This window comes from Erythrolamprus reginae, chromosome 2 (assembly GCF_031021105.1).
Source record: "Erythrolamprus reginae isolate rEryReg1 chromosome 2, rEryReg1.hap1, whole genome shotgun sequence".
NCBI lineage: Eukaryota > Metazoa > Chordata > Lepidosauria > Squamata > Dipsadidae > Erythrolamprus > Erythrolamprus reginae.
Window position 1 is genome coordinate 235,462,027 of NC_091951.1, and position 15,837 is coordinate 235,477,863.

At 40.6% G+C, this 15,837-nt stretch overlaps 1 protein-coding gene across 3 annotated transcripts in view; it reads left to right on the forward strand.

The window, feature by feature from the left end:
• FRMPD1 (FERM and PDZ domain containing 1) overlaps nt 1-15,837 on the forward strand; it is a 129,240-nt gene that overhangs the window by 104,417 nt on the left and 8,986 nt on the right. For all 3 annotated transcript variants that reach the window (XM_070742252.1, XM_070742253.1, XM_070742254.1), the window contains 4 exons: nt 1,372-1,491; nt 3,233-3,369; nt 8,535-8,661; nt 10,407-10,502. In XM_070742252.1, the coding sequence (XP_070598353.1) occupies nt 1,372-1,491; nt 3,233-3,369; nt 8,535-8,661; nt 10,407-10,502 (480 nt within the window). The remainder of the gene's footprint in view (nt 1-1,371; nt 1,492-3,232; nt 3,370-8,534; nt 8,662-10,406; nt 10,503-15,837) is intronic.

Below are 15,837 nucleotides of genomic sequence, written 5' to 3' on the forward strand. Positions count from 1 at the left end.
GCAGAAATTCGACTTTCGCGGGCGGTCTCGGAATGCATCCCCCGCGAAAAGCGAAGGAACACTGTACACTGATTTGTCATACAAAATCTATTCCTTGAATTCTTCCTTCCAGAATGGCAAGCACTCGCCTTGTTATAATAGTTGATACTGAATGATTGAGTGTTTAAATTTTTTAGAAATGAATTTCCATCATTTTGGTTCCTTTGATGAGATCCACATAGATTAGGTTTCAATAAAGATTTGGGTGATCCAATATCCCCCCCCCCTCCCCATCCTTGGCAACTCTATCTGAATTTTGAAGGTGAGTTGTTCTCAGCAGCCATTTATCATTTTACCATTTGATCACAGATTCTCATTTTATGTGATTGCTTTCCAAAATTGTGTACGCAGCCAAGATGAAAATCAAAATAGTGGTGATTGCTGGGTAATTTTGTTACCAGAAAGAGGAATGGTGGCAGTTGCGCAAATATGCAAGCATTTTTTAAATTGATATGTATATAACTGCACAATTTATTTTGCTTCTACCCTATGTGGGGAGGATCAAGAAGTTAGATGGAAATCTGAAGGAGCATTCCACTGATGACTCAAAACTTCATAACTCAAAACTTTTTATAATAAAATTGTTCTGCCTTCACGAGTTTTGCTAGAAATTATCCACTTATCTGAGCAGCTATAAAGTACTTAATATCTTGTTTATCAAAATATCTTAGTAGATAATCATTAGACGCTGGTATCCAAGGACTTTTGTTACAGTGGCAATAGCAGTGGTGGGCTGCTGCCAGTTGGGACGATCATCTGGCCCCGCCCACTCACCTCTGCACTATCCAGTCCTATATTTCCTTCTTTCTGGCTCAGCTGATTCACATGTCATAGCTGATTTCTGTGCCTGTACTGTTCTACTTGCTAGAGTTGCCTTAGATTACCATCTTTGTTGTCAGGCACGGGGGAACTGAGATATTCCCTTCCCCCTAGGCCTATACAATTTATGCATGGTATGCTTGTGTGTATGTTTGGTTTTTTAAATAAGGGTTTTAAAAATTATTTTAAATATTAGATTTGTTATATGTTGTTTCATTGTTGTTGTTAGCTGCCCCGAGCCTACGGAGAGGGGCGGCATACAAATCTAATGAATGAATGAATGAATGAATGAATAAATGAATAAATAAATAAATAAATAAATTAGAAGGTAAGCAGCTGAGCTTCAAATTGCTGCATTTTGAACACAGCGCATAAGTGTGTTAGACACACAAAGTATGTGATCACCCTACTGGTTGCTAAATTGGTTGCAGCCCATAACTGGGTAGCATAATATAGATTTTTTTATCTGTCTGTCTGTCTGTCTATCTATCTGCCATCTCTCCTTTGTTTCAGGTGGTTCAGAGGAAAGAGTCTCATGATTATCGATGCCTCTTCAGAGTTTGCTTTATCCCCAGGGATCCATTGCATCTCTTGCAGCAAGATCCAGTGGCTTTTGAATATCTCTACTTGCAGGTGATATGGGAATACACTATGAGCTCTTCTGATTTGGTTAGGTTTCATCAATCAATAGCATAAACCCAAGTATCACACAATCTTATTCATCCATAATGTCAGTGCCTTCACATTAATGAATATACAGATGAGTATAATACAATACTACAAAACACTAATAATACTTTACCAATTGTTTGAACACATTTGGAATCATTCAAGATTTAATCTATTTCAGAAATTTTGACTTTAATTTTTACATGCAGTTTTTAATTACAGTGACAAACAGGGAAAAAATAAAGGCCATATTGTGTGTCGTAATGTGATATATGTGCAGAAATAAGAATGGGGTGAGGATTGGATAGTAAATTGGGTTGAAGAATGTATTTTGTGTTTCTATATTAATTCATTTATTCACAATATATAGTAGTTTTAAAGATAATTGTTTCAGAATGCAGATAGTTTTCCGTGAGCGCAGTTCTCTTTGTGAGAGTAGGAAGAAGCTTGACAAATTTAACAGATCAGTAAGAAAAGAGAAGCATTCTTAAGGGACTAGTACCCTCATTTATTGGTTTAAAATTTGCATCTCAGGTTTAGAGAAAGCTAGCTTTAACTGGGGACAATCTATACTGTGAATCTTGTTAAATGCTTTTCACTTCAATGTTTGATTATCCTTGGATTCTGTTTCCACCCTATATTTTCAATATATTAAACAACAGACTAAAAAGTCCAAGAAATTCTTCAACAATGGCTGTTCTCTACCTTACTGTCAAAAAAGATAACAATATTCTAACATGTTCCTTACATGGATTCTTACATAGAAATGTCCAGACATTACACCTACTCAGATACACACGTAGACAGCGATCACACGTTACACTAAAGTTTATGTAATGTGCTTATATTGTCTTACTGTATGAAAATACATCACAATTTTTCAGTAGGTATTTGTTCGTGTGTTTATTGTTTATTATGTAATGGGTGGTTTATGCTTGCCAGAATTCCTCCTGCTTTGCTTAGCAATCTAACTCACAATGCTCTAAGTCATCAACAGCAGCAAAATTGGAAAGAAAGCATATCAACAACTGGCAAAAAAAAATAAGAATATTGTTTTGATAATCTGCCAGACTTCTTTTGTTTTGTTAAATAAACTATGGTTAAAGTAAACCATGGGTGACTATGTTTGAAAACAAATATAAACCTGTCTCTGAAACACACCTACATATTCTGTATTGTAAAATGTTAAAAACTCAGCTATAAATATACCACATGAATCTTTGGGTCCGTCTCTTTCTGTCTTAATTATATAGAGAAAAAGTGGAATGAAAAAATCTGGATTGGGTTCATTCCTATCCCACTTGATTTCTCATATCAACATAGATGATGGAACACAGAATAACAGAGTTAGAAGAGATCTTAGAGATCTCCCAGTCCAACCCACTACTCAAGTAGGAGACCCTATAACTTTTCAGACAAATGGCTGTTTCGTCTCTTCTTAAAAACTGAATGTGGGTTTCCAGATACAGAAGTTACAAATTCTCTATCCAGCTAATGTGGTGCACGTGTGAACAAGTCTCAAATTGTACATGACCCAAATAAATTAATTAAACATTGGGCTTTGCAACCAACATAATTGCCAAATGGTCCAACAGTAGAAACTACTTCTTACAATAACAGGATTAGATTAAATCCTGTTTAATGTAGCCTGGTGCAAGTGTGTCTCTCTTCTCTCCCTTTGTTAACTTGACCCTGTCCATTTCAGAGCTGTAGTGACGTCCTTCAAGAAAGGTTTGCTGTTGAGATGAAATGCAGTGTCGCGTTACGGCTGGCCGCCTTGCACATTCAAGAACGGATAATCACCTGTGCTCAGCCTCAGAAAGTCTCACTAAAGTATATTGAGTAAGTGAAGATGTATTCAGTTTGTAAAATCTACTTGAAACTTCTTCTTTTTAAAAAATAATTTTTTATTAATTTAAAATACATATACTGTATACACATTTACAAAAATAAGATAAATATTCAAATCATAAGTTGAAACAAAGCAAAACTAACACATACTAACGAACGGACAAACAAACAAAAAGAAGAATAATTCTAGTGATATAGTTAATTACTTATTTATGTACACTAAACAATAATAACAATAACAATAAACAAATAACCTAATATATAATATTTATACTTAAATTCCCTTGAGGGGGTAAGTTATAAATCATCTTATAATTTCAAATTATCTTCTGGTGAAGTATATCATATTCTCGGTATCTACCATTTTTCCTTTTGGTTATCCATATATTTTTAATTATTTTTATTTTCTTAACCGCCTTCATACATTCATATTTGATTTATTTAAATTCATACAAATTTTCCCTGAAAAATTACTGTATGTAGATCTTTTGTGATTTGTTATATATATTAAAAAAAGGATATAAAGTATTATTATTGTTGTATTTCAATTTAAGTTTTTGTTTCTTCTCTTGAACCAATCATAGAAGTATTTCCAAGTTTTATAGTGGTCAGAGTCTTCTTTATTTTTTAATTTGAGTGTTAATGCGTCTGATTCTGAACAGTCTAATATTTTTTTTAATATCAAAGTATCGTCAGGGGGTTTGGGTTGTTTCCATTGTTGGGCAATTGCCATCCTAGTTCCAGTCAATGTATGTATTAATAAATAATATTTATTTTTGTCTATTTTTTGGTCTATCACAAATTATTACAAATGTATAAAGGAATAAACCCACAATGTTGGAGATGCAAAGAAAAGGGGACCTATTACCATATTTGGTGGAGTTGCCCAATAATTAAAAAATTTTGGATTAAAATACAAAAATGGATAAAATAAATGTTACAAATTAAGATAAATAGAAGACCCAAAGCGTTCCTCCTTGGGATAATAGACCAAAAAATACTTGAAACTTCTTAAGGAAAATACAGGAGATTTAAAAACAAACAAACCACTAAGACCTTAATAACAATGTCCTACCTGTCAATGACTACTTCAGCTTCAACCACAACAATACACGAGCATACAATAGATACAAACTTAAGGTAACCTGCACCAAACTTGATTGCAGGAAATACGACTTCAGCAACAGAATGGTGAATACCTGGAATACACTACCTGACTCTGTGGTTTCTTCCCCAAACCCCCAAAACTTAAACCTTACTCTATCTACTGTTGATCTCACCCCATTCCTAAGAGGTCTGTAAGGGGCGTGCCTAAGCATATCAACATGTCTACTGTCCCTGTCCTAATGTCCCCTTTTATTCATATCCATTTCATGTATTAATAACCATGCTTGTACCTATACCTATTATCTAATACAGTGTTTTTCAACCAGTGTGCCGTGGCACACTAGTGTGCTGTGAGACATGGTCAGGTGTGCCGCGAAGCTCAGAGAGAGAAAGCAAGCAAGTGAGATAGAAAGAAAGAGAAAGAAAAAAAGAGAGAAAGAGCGAGCGAGAGAGAAAGAGAACAAGAGAGAGAGAAAGAAAGCAAGAGAGAGAGAAAGAGAACAAGAGAAAGAAAGCAAGAGAGAGAAAGGGAGAGAAAGAAAGAAAGAGAGAGAGGTAGGGAGGGAGAGAGAAAGAGAGCAAAAAAGAGAGGAAGGAAGAGAAAGAAAGAGGGATGGAGAGAGAGAAAAAAAGAGGAAGGAAGGGAGATAAAGTGGGAGAGAGAAATAGAGCGAAAGGGAGGAAGAGAGATAATTTTTTTAAACCCCCCCCTCAATGTGCCCCAGGGTTTTGTAAATATAAAAAATGTGCCGCAGCTAAAAAAGGTTGAAAATCACTGATCTAATACATGCTTGACAACAACCAACCAACCAACAAATAAATATAGCACTTAGACTTACATACTTTATTTATTTATTTATTTATTTATTTATTTATTTATTTATTTATTTATTTATTTATTTATTTATTTATTTATTTTGTCCAATACACAATACACATTGAAGAGAAATATATGTAATAATATAAATAAAGAAAAGAACAGAAGAAAAGATATAAAAGTATAGGGGAACATATTTGAAAGGAAGAAAAGATAAATGAGATAAGGAGAGACAATTGGACAGGGGACGGAAGGCACACTGGTGCACTTATGCACGCCCCTTACTGACCTCTAAGGAACCTGGAGAGGTCAATCGTGGATAGTCTAAGGTAAAAATGTTTGGGGTTAGGGGTTGACATTATTGAGTCAGGTAATGAGTTCCACGCTTCAACAACTCGGTTGCTGAAGTCATATTTTTTACAGTCAGGTTTGGAGCGGTTAATATTAAGTTTGAATCTGATGCGTGCTCTTGTGTTGTTGCGATTGAAGCTGAAATAGTCATTGACATGTAGAATGTTGCAGCATATGATCTTGTGGGCAATACTTAGATCGTGTTTTAGGCGATGTAGTTCTAAGCTTTCTAGACCTAGGATTGATAATCTGCTTTCGTAGGGTATTCTGTTTCGAGTGGAGGAGTGAAGGGCTCTTCTGGTGAAGTATCTTTGGACATTTTCAAGGGTGTTGATGTCCAAGATGTGGTATGGGTTCCAGACAGATAAACTGTATTCAAGGATGGGTCTGCTTCACAGTGCTTTACGGCCCTCTCTAAACAGTTTACAGAGTCAGCATATTGCCCCCAACAATCTGGGTCCTCATTTTACCCACTTCGGAAGGATGGAAGTCTGAGTCAACTTTGAGCCAGGTGAGGTTTGAACTGCCAAATTCCACGCAGCCAGCAGGCAGCAGAAATGGCCTGCGGTACTGCACTTTAACCATTGCACTACCACGGCTCAATCTAACTGGAAGACAGCAGACCTTGCTATCCAGATGCTATCAAAAGGAGAAGACACACTCCTTCATATCCATGTCAGCTTTTTCCAGAAATGAGCAATTGGTAGGGGCTTTTATTTTATTCAAAAAGCAGTCTGAGTTATTTATTTATTTATTTATTTATTTATTTATTTATTTATTTATTTATTAGATTGGTATGCCGCCCTTTCCCGAGGACTCGGGGCAGCTAACAGCATATAACATACCAATACAGTACAACGGCAAATCTAATTAAATTTAAAACTACAATCTAAAAATCCAATATTTAAAAACAATCATACCAGTTCAATCATACAACATATATCTCATTTCATTGGCCAGGGAGCTGAGACCTAATTGCCCCAAGCCTGGCGACATAGGTGAGTCTTAAGACCCTAATGGAAGACGAGGAGGGTGGGGGCAGTGTGAATCTCCAGGGGGACCTGATTCCAGAGGGCCAGGGCCCCCATAGAGAAGGCTCTTCCCCTAAGCCCCACCAAGCGACATTGTGGCTGACCTAGAGAAGGCCAACTCTATGGGACCTAACCGGTCTCTGGGACTCATACGGCAGAAGGTGGTTCAGCAAGTAATCTGGCTCAATGCCATGTAGGGCTCTATAGGTCATTATAAAGCCCTTCATGGCACCGGACCAGAATATCTCTGGGACCGCCTTCTGCCGCACGAATCCCAGCGACCAGTTAGGTCCCACAGAGTTGGCTTTCTCCGGGTCCCGTCGACTAAACAATGCCGTCTGGCGGGACCCAGGGGAAGAGCCTTCTCTGTGGTGGCCCCGACCGTCTGCAACCAACTCCTCCCAGAGATCAGAGTTGCCCCCACCCTCCTTGCCTTTCATAAGCTCCTTAAAGCCCACCTCTGTCGTCAGGCATGGGGGAATTGAGATATTCCCTTCCCCCTAGGCTTATAAAATTTATGCTTGGTATCTCTGTATGTATGATTGGTTTCTCAAATTAGGGTTTTTAAATTTAACTTAAACTTAAATATTAGATTTGTTTATATTGTCTTATTATTGTTGTTAGCCGCCCCCAGTCTACGGAGAGGGGCAGCATACAAATCTGATGAATAAATAAATAAAATAAATTACCAACACTTTGAATTGTGTCCAGAAACCAATCGGCAACCAATGCAGTCCGCGGACTGTTGGAGAAATATGGGCAAGCCTAGGGAGGCCCATGACTGCTCTCGCGGCTTCATTTTGCATTTTGTTATGTGTATGAGGCAGCCGGCAGTCAGAAATAGCCTGTAGTACTGCATTCTGACCACTGCACCACCATGGCTCTTGAGCCAAGCTGTTCAAAAGTGATCTGTCATATCGGTTGGTCTTTTACTTGAGTCGTTTGCATCATTTGCTCTCCTTGGCTGTCTGCCTCAGGTGGATGCCTATTGTTGATAACAATGCCGCTTCTGGTTTTGAAGGCTAGCAATTGCCGAAACCTACAGTACATTGCAGTCGTGAACTCTAAATCCTTCTGTACCAATTATAGCAGTGTTTTTCAACCAGTGTGGCGCGAGACATGGTCAGGTGTGCCGCGAAGCTCAGAGAGAGAAATTTATTTATTTATTAAATTTGTATGCCGCCCCTCTCCGTAGACTCGGGGCGGCTAACAACAATAATGAAACAACATATAACAAATCTAATATTTAAAATAATTAAAAGACCCTTATTTAAAAAACCGAACATACACACAAACATACCATGCATAAATTGTATATGCCTAGGGGGAAGGGAATATCTCAATTCCCCCATGTCTGATGACGGAGGTGGGTTTTAAGAAGCTTACGAAAGGCGAGGGGGGGCAATTCTGATCTCTGGGGGAGTTGGTTCCAGAAAGAAAGCAAGAGAGAGAGAAAGAGAACAAGAGAAAGAAAGAAAGAGAGAGAAAGAGAGAGAGAGAAAGACATAGAGGGAGGGAGAAAGAGAGCAAAAAAGAGAGGAAGGAAGGAAGAGAAAGAAAGAGGGATGGAGAGAGAGAGAAAGAAAGAGGAAGGAAGGGAGAGAAAGAGGGAGAGAGAAATAGACCTAAAGGGAGGAAGAGAGAGAGAGAATTTTTTGGTCCAAACTTTTTTTAAACAACCCCCCCCCCCCCCCCGAATGTGCCCCACGGTTTCATAAATATAAACAATATGCCGCGGCTCAAAAAAGGTTGAAAATCCCTGAATTATAGGATGGTGACTGCAAGTTCTACCCAGATGATCATTTCCGGATAAGGTTTTTTTTCCCTCTCCTTTTTTTCTTATGCTCCAGGAAAGATTGGGGAATAGAAAATTTTATTTCTCCAACTTTACTCCGAAACATGAGAGGCAAAGACATCAAAAAAGCTATTAGTTTCCATATGAAGAGGAATCATCTTTTGCTGGACCCAAGGCAAAAGGTAAAGTGGCTATAATTGTCTATGGAGATTCTCAGTCATCCAGGTCATGGTTGTCCCAAAGGTGCTTTTTCAAGAGACAACTAGACTTTCTGGTTTTTCTTTGAAGATATTTCGCTTCTATAATTGTTCTGTCGGTCTCTCTGGTAGACTCCTCCCAAAAATTCACAGGTACAAATTTCAGACACACACACGTTTGAAAATTCAAAACAATGTTCTTTATAATGAAAATTCACTTAAACTAAGCCCTCTTTTGGTATAGCAAAGAGCACTCGTCTCCAAACAAACTGGTAATTTATACAAGTCCCTTATCAGTTCTGTGATACTTAGCTTGCAGCTGTGAGGCAATTCACAGTCCTTCTTCTTTCACAAAGTGAAACACACTTTGCTCTGGTTTAGTTTCAAAGCAGGGGGAAATCAGCACACAAAAAGTCAAAGTCAGTAAAGCAGTCACGAAACACAACGATCAGATAATCCTCCACAATGGCCAAACCCACAGGCTGCTATTTATAGCAGCCTCACTAATTACCACAGCCCCACCCAACCACAGGTGGCCTCATTTTCTTTGATAATAATCTCTCAGTTGTTGTTGCCTATGCATCGCTCTCCGCATGTGTGGCTGTATCATTAACTCTTGTTCTGAATCCAAGGAGGAGCTAGATAATTGATCTCCTTCTGAACTGTCTGCCACACTCTCCTCCTCCCTGTCACTCATGTCGTCTTGGTCAGAGGAGCCTTCATCAGCAGATTCCACCGGGGGCAAAACAGGCCTGCAGCATGTGGATGTCTCCCCCACATCCACAGTCTTTGGGGTAGGAGCTGGGCCAGAGCTAACCACAACAACAATAATAAAATCAGTTCTTTTATTAGTGGGACCAAGATGAAGGGCTAGAAGATGCTTCATATGTTGGCACTAGGAAAAGCTAGAAAATATCAATGGCCAGTAAAATATAGACAGGGGGGCTGTGGTGTGTAACTAAAAATGATCTGGTCATTGACTAAAAAGGGTGATTTGATCTCTGTGATCTCCATTAGAAAAACTAATGAGATAATAATACTTATGTTCCAAGAGCACAATGATGGATCCATGGGGAATTTTAGGATGTGCATGTGCTGTTGGTAAAAAAAAAAGCCAGACAATACCGATAAAGCTGGTTAATAATTGCCTATATTTGCGATTTGATGCTTTTGTATTTATTGGGAATCAACTAATATCATATTTTACTGTCTTGTTCGATGCTTGGGATAATATTATTAGTTAAAAGGAAACAGTATTTCTGTGCTGAATATTACTCTGTGATACCTTCAGAAATACTGACTGTTCCCAAGACTATATATGGTCCTCATTTAGTGAATACAATTGGAACCAGCAATTTGGTCACTAAATAAAGCAATCTCTTGTGAAACTACAGCTTATGATCTTACTTCAGCTTTCATTTTCTTTATGACCTGTGAAGATCATTAATGTGAAGATCGGTTGTAAAGTTACTTTTTCATCACTGTTTAACTTTTGCTAAACGAGGCAGTAGGTAAACAAGAACCGCCTGTATTTCTGATTCAGAGATAATACTGGCGGACAATTGGGACATTTGCCATGCTGTTGTCCCAAGAAGATCATGGTAGTAGTAGCTTGCCGTGTTATTATTGACCCCAAATTTTATTGCATGAGAGTAATAATGTATAAGAGGCTGTGAGCCTACCGATTATGAAGATCTGGCTGTGTTAACTTTGTTTTTCAACAATTGCAGCACCTCCTTTCGGCAGCTCAAGTGCGATTGTGTTACCTGCAGATTCTTGGAGACCTGAAGCTCTACGGAGGGAAAGTCTTTAATGTCACGCTCATGGTAAATTTATGATGTCTAATAGAAAAGAAAATATGTAGTTCAGGGCTGAACTGTTGGGTTCTTGGTGCTCTCTGATATTGATTTATTTTCTTAATGATGCAGGTAGTCCTACTTTGGACCAGCAACTTTGCTGATAAGCAAAGCAGTTGCTAAGTGGGGAATCACATGACTGCAACTATGTTTTCCCATCTCAAAACTGAATTTCATACTTCTGGATTTTGTTTGCCTTCCAATTACTACTCTGTATTGCTAGAGTGTCTGCTAATGTCTTGTACACATCCAAAGCAATGTGAATGTCATGGGCACACCATGTCAACAGCTTACTCTCTTAAAACCCCTCCATCTGCAAACTTCTTCCTCTGCAGGAGGAGCAGATGGAAGGGAGGGGGGGGAACAAGCATAATTTTTAAAAAAACCATACCATACATAAATTATATAGGCCTGGGGAAGATGTCTCAATTCCCCCATGCCTGACGACAGAGGTGGGTCTTAAGGAGCTTACGAAAGGCAAGGAGGGTGGGGGCAATCCTCATCTCTGGGGGGAGCTGGTTCCAGAGGGTCGGGGCCACCACAGAGAAGGCTCTTCCCCTGGGTCCCGCCAGACGACATTGTTTAGTCCAGCGTTTCCCAACAGGTGTGCCGCGGCGCTCCTAGGAAGCTCCAGCTCGGCGGGGCGCTTCCTGTGCCAGACCGCCGTATCCGGCGTTCTCCTGCTGGGTCCCAAAGAAGGAAGGCGGGAAAAAGGAGGCAGGGGCAGGGAGGTGCGGCAGTAGGAGTAAAGGGAGCCGCGGCTGTCCCTGCCTCCCCACGGTGCCTCCGGCCAAACGCGCCCCTGGCTTCTCCGCCCTGCCCCATTGCCCGCCCGATCCGCCCACTCTCCTCCGCCGCCGCCTCCTGCCTTGGGGCGCGATCCGCCCCCTCTCCTCCGCCGCCGCCTCCTGCCTTGGGGCGAGCAATCCGGGAGTCCGGGACTGTGTGGCTTTGCGCCATGAAGAGAAAACGGCCGACTTTTCCCTGCTGCCGTTTTCTCTTCATGGCGCAAAGCCACACAGTCCCGGACTCCCGGATCGCTCGCTTCTCCGGTCAGCAAAGCCATCTGCCCAGGAAAGCGCCGCACTGGCCGGAGAAGCGACCGATCCAGGAGTCCGGGACTGTGTGGCTTTGCGCCATGAAGAGAAAACGGCAGCAGGGAAAAGTCAGCCGGGCTAACGGGAGGCGGCGCGAGGCCGGGCGCTGGGGACGTCTGGGAGGGCGAGGAGGCTGATGGCTGCTGTGCACTCCACTCTCTCTCTGGCTCTCTCTCGCTCTTTCTTTTTCTCTCTGTTGCTGGCGTGGTGAACGAGAGAGAAAGAGAGAGAGAGAAAAAGGAGGGGAGAGAGAATGAGAGAGAAAGAAAGCAAGAGAAAGAGAGGGAAAGAAAGCAAGAGAGGGAGAGGGAAATACATAGAAGGAGGGAAGGAGGGAGAGAGAAAGAGAGCAAAAAAGAGAGGAAGAAAGAAAGAAAGAGGGATGGAGAGAAAGAAGGGAAGGAAGGAAGAGAGAGAAAGAGGGAGGGAGAAATAGAGTGAAATGGAGGAAGAGATATTTTTTTTGTCCAAACTTTTCTTTAGCCCCCCCACCCCCCCGTTCAGTGTTCCCCAGAATTTTGAAAACATGAATAATGTGCCGCGGCTCAAAAAAGGTTGGGAAACACTGGTTTAGTCAACGGGACCCGGAGAAGGCCAACTCTGTGGGACCTAACTGGTCGCTGGGATTCGTAAGGCAGAAGGCGGTCCCGGAGGTATTCTGGTCCGATGCCATGGAGGGCTTTATAGGTCATAACCAACACTTTGAATTGTGACCAGAAACTGATCGGCAGCCAATGCAGACTGCGGAGTGTTGGTGAAACATGGGCGTACCTAGGGAAGCCCATGATTGCTCTCGCAGCTGCATTCTGCACGATCTGAAGTTTCCGAACACTCTTCAAAGTTAGCCCCATGTAGAGAGCATTACAGTAGTCGAACCTCGAGGTGATGAGGGCATGAGTGACTGTGAGCAGTGACTTCCGGTCCAAATAGGGCTGCAACTGGTGCACCAGGCGAACCTGGGCAAACGCCCCCCTCGCCACAGCTGAAAGGTGGTTCTCTAATGTAAGCTGTGGATCGAGAAGGATGCCCAAATTTCTGGGGGCAAGCTCTTTTTTACATCACACATTCTGCTGGCAGCACAATCTGGTGGCTATTTATATCTAGACCCTAACAGAATTAAGCAAAGAAGGAAAAAAAATGGGAGTCACGTACGCCATTCAATGTTAAGGATTGTTACAGCCATTATGTAGTCCAAACAGATGGCAGACTGCACCACAAACATCAAATGGTGGAAAGAAGACATGAACGGTGCCTTAATCTTGTAACACATAGACAGACTTGACCATAGCTTATACTGAAATACTGTTAACATTTTAGAATGTTAGGGAAGATACACAAATTCTATTTACATACTATTCAAAAGACATACAATCAAAAACCTAGAAAGGAAATAAGCAGCCTAGAACACATCCTGTTCCAAGCAGCCAACACCCAGATAGGCAAAAAAACAGGACCAGATAATAATAATTATTATTATTATTTATTGGATTTGTATGCCGCCCCTCTCCATAGACTCGGGGCGGCTAACAACAGTGGTAAAAACAACATGCGACAATCCAATACTAAAACAGCTAAAAACCTTATTTTAAAACCAATCATACATACAAATATACCATACATAAATTGTAGAAGCCTAGGGGAAAAGAATATCTCAGTTCCCCCATGCCTGATGGCAGAGGTGGGTTTTAAGGAGCTTACGAAAGGCAAGAAGGGTGGGGGCTATTCTAATCTCTGTGGGGAGTTGGTTCCAGAGGGCCGGGGCCACTACAGAGAAGGCTCTTCCCCTGGGTCCCGCCAAACGACATTGTTTAGTTGACGCCGAACGACATTGTTTAGTTTAGATAAACACTCAGGGCCCAGAATAACACCTTAATCAAGGAACCTTCGAAAAGGAAGCCACACCCACACAAAGATTGGCAAGGCAAGATGCTTAATATACCTATATAAACAGAATTTGAATGAACCCCACTCTCCTTTCCACTGATGGATATCTAGTCTGGTATTGAAATGTCTGCAAAAAAAAATCCAAGCTCAAAAAATATCAAGGACCCAACAGTTGAGATTTATTTTTACAGCAAAATAGTACTAGTGAATAGTTTTAGTGAATGTGTCAGCCCTTCCACCATTGCATTCAACTCTTTGTGTTACAGCATGAAAGCTAGATCATCCCTGTGATTGATTGGTTGGTTGGTTGGTTGATTGGTTGATTGATTGATTGATTGATTAACTTACTTACTTACTTACTTACTTACTTACTTACTTACTTACTTACTTACTTACTTACTTACTTACTTACTTACTTACTTACTTACTTACTTACTTACTTATTTATTTAGTATGCCGCCCCTCTCCGCAGACTCGGGGCGGCTCACAGCAGTGATAGAAACAATGTACAATACAAATCTAATAATACGAATTTAAAAACCCATAATTTAAAAAACATGCCCACAACACACCCTACATAAATTATATAGGCCTGGGGAAGATATTTCAATTCCCCCATGCCTGACGGCAGAGGTGGGTTTTGAGAAGCTTACGAAAGGCAAGGAGGGTGGGGGCAATTCTGATCTCTGGGGGGAGTTGGTTCCAGAGGGCCAGGGCCGCCACAGAGAAGGCTCTTTCCCTGGGTCCCGCCAAATGACATTGTTTACTCCATTTTTCTCAGTGTCATTGGGAATGCCATAATGCAAGGAAACAGTTTGAATCCTTTATTTGAATTAGCTAGGTCCCTGTCTTAAAATGACTTTTGAGACCCCCTTGTCATCATGTGTACCTCTTCCAGATTAAACAAGGCAGTTATCTGATGTTTATTGATTAGAATTGAACTGCTTGCCATATGAGCCAAAATAAAATTAAGTGATCAAATGCTAGGACATATGCACACATGACAGATTGCAATGATGATGCAGTGACACAACCTAGGGTGTGGCAATGTTAAGTCATCTATCACTGCTCACATCCAAAAAAGTTCCCTGCTTCCAATGTGGTTTACAGATAGAAAGAGAGAGAAAGTAAAAGGGAGGGAGGGAGGGAAGGAAGGAAGGAAGGAAGGAAGGACTGCCCCGTTTCTGAAACAAAAGTTGCATAGTAATTAATGAACTGAAGCAAGAGCTGGGAGCTGTCACTCTTATTTATTTATTAATCAGATTTGTATGCCGCCCCTCTCCGCAGACTCGGGGCGGCTCACAGCAATAATAATACAATGTAAACAAATCTAATATTTAAGTTAATTTAAAACCCCAATTTAGAAACCAATCATACATACTAACATACCATGCATAAATTTTATAAGCCTAGGGGGAGGGAAAGTCTCAATTCTCTCACGCCTGACGACAGAGGTGGGTTTTAAGGAGCTTACGAAAGGCAAGGAGGGTGGGGGCAACTCTGATATCTGGGGGGAGTTGGTGTTAATGCTTTGTTTAGCTATTACTTGAGGTATCTCTCTTACTTTCCTGACTGACAGAGATATTGTGAGTTTACTAATAGGAGGGGGAGGGCCATCTTGAATTCATGGAAGATGAAAATAAAATAGCACCCATGTAGATGTCTCAGATTTTACACCAATAAAAAATGAATGTTGCTAGTTCTACCTTATTGGATAGTAATTAGTAGTGGGACAAAGTGGTCCTGTAGATATAAAGGTTGCAAATCAAGAAGGGTTTTAAACCATTAGCACCTCAAATTGTGCTGGCAACTAGAGAGATGGGGACAGAGCAGACTTTGTGTAGCCTTGGAAGAGTGTGGCCCAAGGTGAAACAATTGTCCATGGCTGCAGGAAGCTTCAGAAACACTTTTTTGCTGTTAATGTCTAATGTGTAACAATAAACAAGGCATAGGAGAAGATGCCTTTTGTGGTATACAAGGCCCAGTTATTTTAAGAGTTCTGAAATTAAATATCGGCATTAGAAATGTCAAAGTCTTTTCTTATTTTGACCTTGAAATAACCAGGAACCTTTTTTTCCTGAAGCCTATGCATGATGCTATTTCTATTTTGCTTGACAAGGAAATAAATAGATCCTATATATTTATATCATAATCATTTTCTTCATCCCCATTCAGAAAGGGGGCCTGATATATAGAGTCAGATTACGAACAGGCTGCAGGATGTTTGGTGTTAAAAGGTTGAGTGCCTATATTTTGAGTCTCTGAATTCAAAATTGTTTATCCCATTGGTGTGTCCATGTATAGATAACACATAAGATCAGTCC